At 52.0% G+C, this 2,231-nt stretch overlaps 1 protein-coding gene across 1 annotated transcript; it reads right to left on the reverse strand.

Annotated features, from left to right (window-relative positions):
• Positions 1 to 965: 965 nt before the first annotated feature.
• Positions 966 to 1,868, reverse strand: BBBOND_0002590 (hypothetical protein, conserved; the record flags this gene model as incomplete). The annotated part of the gene is made up of 1 exon (XM_012915098.1): positions 966 to 1,868. The coding sequence occupies one exon, from the start codon at positions 1,866 to 1,868 to the stop codon at positions 966 to 968; it is 903 nt and encodes a 300-aa protein (XP_012770552.1).
• Positions 1,869 to 2,231: the final 363 nt, after the last annotated feature.

The following is a 2,231-nucleotide window of genomic DNA, read 5'->3' on the forward strand; positions in this document are numbered from 1 at the left end:
GTCATCACACAAGATAACGGCGCAATCATTGCTGGCTGCAGCGCAAGTCGGAAGGCTTGCCAAGATATCGTATCTACAACCGTGATCGTCACATTTGTAACTCACATCAACTCACGTAACTACTCACCTACTCACCTAACCGACAAACGTAGTCTAATGTCTCGAATTACTCTTGCGGCAACCTGTGAACTAAATAGCAGCTAAAGTAGGTGATGACTGAACGACAATCCAACGTGCTAACCTAGCAACCAGGCAAAGTGTCAACCTAGCAACCAGGCAACGTGCTAACCAAGCAACCAGGCAAAGTGCTAAGCTGGCACCCAGGCAAAGTGCTAACCCAGCACCCAGGCAAAGTGCTAAGCTAGCACCCAGGCAAAGTGGTAAGCTGGCACCCAGGCAAAGTGGTAAGCTGGCACCCAGGCAAAGTGGTAAGCTAGCACACAGGCAAAGTGCTAAGCTAGCAACTAGGCAAAGTGCTAAGCTGGCAACCAGGCAAAGTGCTAAGCTAGCATCCAGGCAAAGTGCTAAGCTGGCACGCAGGCGAAGTGCTAAGCTGGCGGATGAACCGTAATTTGGTTGTTGCGTTGAGTTGTGCGTTGACTGTGAGAGGCGTCCGCGTTGCCCATTGAGTGAGTGTCACGTGAGGCTGGGTGATTGGTCGCTACGTAGCGGGCCGTGAGGGCCGCGGCGGGTGACCAAAGTCGTGTGTTGCGAGTCACTGGCAGGGTGGCGTAATTGGCGTTGGCCCGGTTAAGTAGCATTTATAGGCGGCGATGTAGCGATCGTTAATGTCACATTTAGGCACGTAGCCAACACGCTCCGCCAGTATGGCGTCTATATTGCGGCTCGTAGCACGGTGCGGCTGCACTGTGGGAGTTGAGCGCACGGGGTTCGCTGCAATTTTCATGGCGTTGCGAATAGTGAATAATTTAGAGTGACAGTTGGTGCTGATCACATGCGCCGCGTTAGGCGGAGGTGTGGTATCCCGGGCAGCGTGGGTGTCGGTGGCCTGGGCTGGGGGATACAGGGGTGAGGGTTAAGTAAGTCATGTTGTAGTTGGTGAGTGCGTTGCTAGGTGATTGATAGTTTGCAGGCTGAGGGGAGTGGGAGCGGCAGTGGTAGTGTTGCAGTTGGTGAGTGCTGCTTAGGTGATTGACATGTTCGCAGGTTGAGGGGACTGGAAGCGGCAGTGGTACGTGTTGTAGTAGGTGAGTGCTGCTTGAGTGATTGATAAGTTTGCAGGTTGAGGGGACTGGGAGCGGCAGTGGTACGTGTTGCAGTTGGTGAGTGCGTTGCTTGAGTGATTGATATGTTTGCAGGGTGAGGGGACTGGGAGCGGCAGTAGTATGTGTTGCAGTTGGTGAGTGCGTTGCTTGAGTGATTGATATGTTTGCAGGGTGAGGGGACTGGGAGCGGCAGTGGTACGTGTTGCAGTTGGTGAGTGCGTTGCTCAAGTGATTGACATGTCTGCAGGTTGAGGGGAGTGGGAGGGGAAGATGGGAGGGAAGACGTACTTGCCAGGTGATGCGTGTACTAGGTGTAGTAATGGATGTCGAAGATATGAAGTATGTAATTGTTGTCCCTGGTGTTGTGTGGAATGTACTAAAGATTTCAACAGTTGCTATGAATGTCTTCCAATTGTGTGGAAGCGCACTAATGGCCGGGAGCCTTACGATTGCAAACCTTCGCCATGTAGCGTCAAATGTAAAGGCAAGGAGAAGACATGTCAATGTGAGTGTAACAGTTGTAAAAAGAAACGTGAAAGTGAACAACGTACTGTCTCCTTCCAGTCTCTCACCCTTCAACAGCAATCCGCTGCTTCCCCTGACACTCAGGATCACGCCGTCACTCAAGATCGTGGCTCCCATACCGAAGCTCAAACCCAAAATCACTATTCTCCAGAATCTTCTACAGGTCCTTCCATTTCCCCCTCCGCCATCACCGCCGTCATCGTTGCCATCATCGTCGCCATCATCCTGCTGGACCTGTGCATCTTCCGCTTCCCGGTGGGCCGCAACATCCGCGATTTCCTCGTACGCAAGATACCCTTCTGCATCGCGTTCCACAGCTAAACTCCGCAATTTGTTAGCGCCAACATCGTAATCCAAATCCCACTGAGCACCTAACTGCCAACTGACATCTAATGTCTAGACAGTATTGATTGCGTTGATGACCAATGCCATGACCAACGTGGTGACCAATATGCTGACCAACGTGTTGACCAATGTGCT

The sequence above is a fragment of the Babesia bigemina genome, scaffold Bbigscaff_70073 (assembly GCF_000981445.1).
Source record: "Babesia bigemina genome assembly Bbig001, scaffold Bbigscaff_70073".
Lineage (NCBI taxonomy): Eukaryota > Apicomplexa > Aconoidasida > Piroplasmida > Babesiidae > Babesia > Babesia bigemina.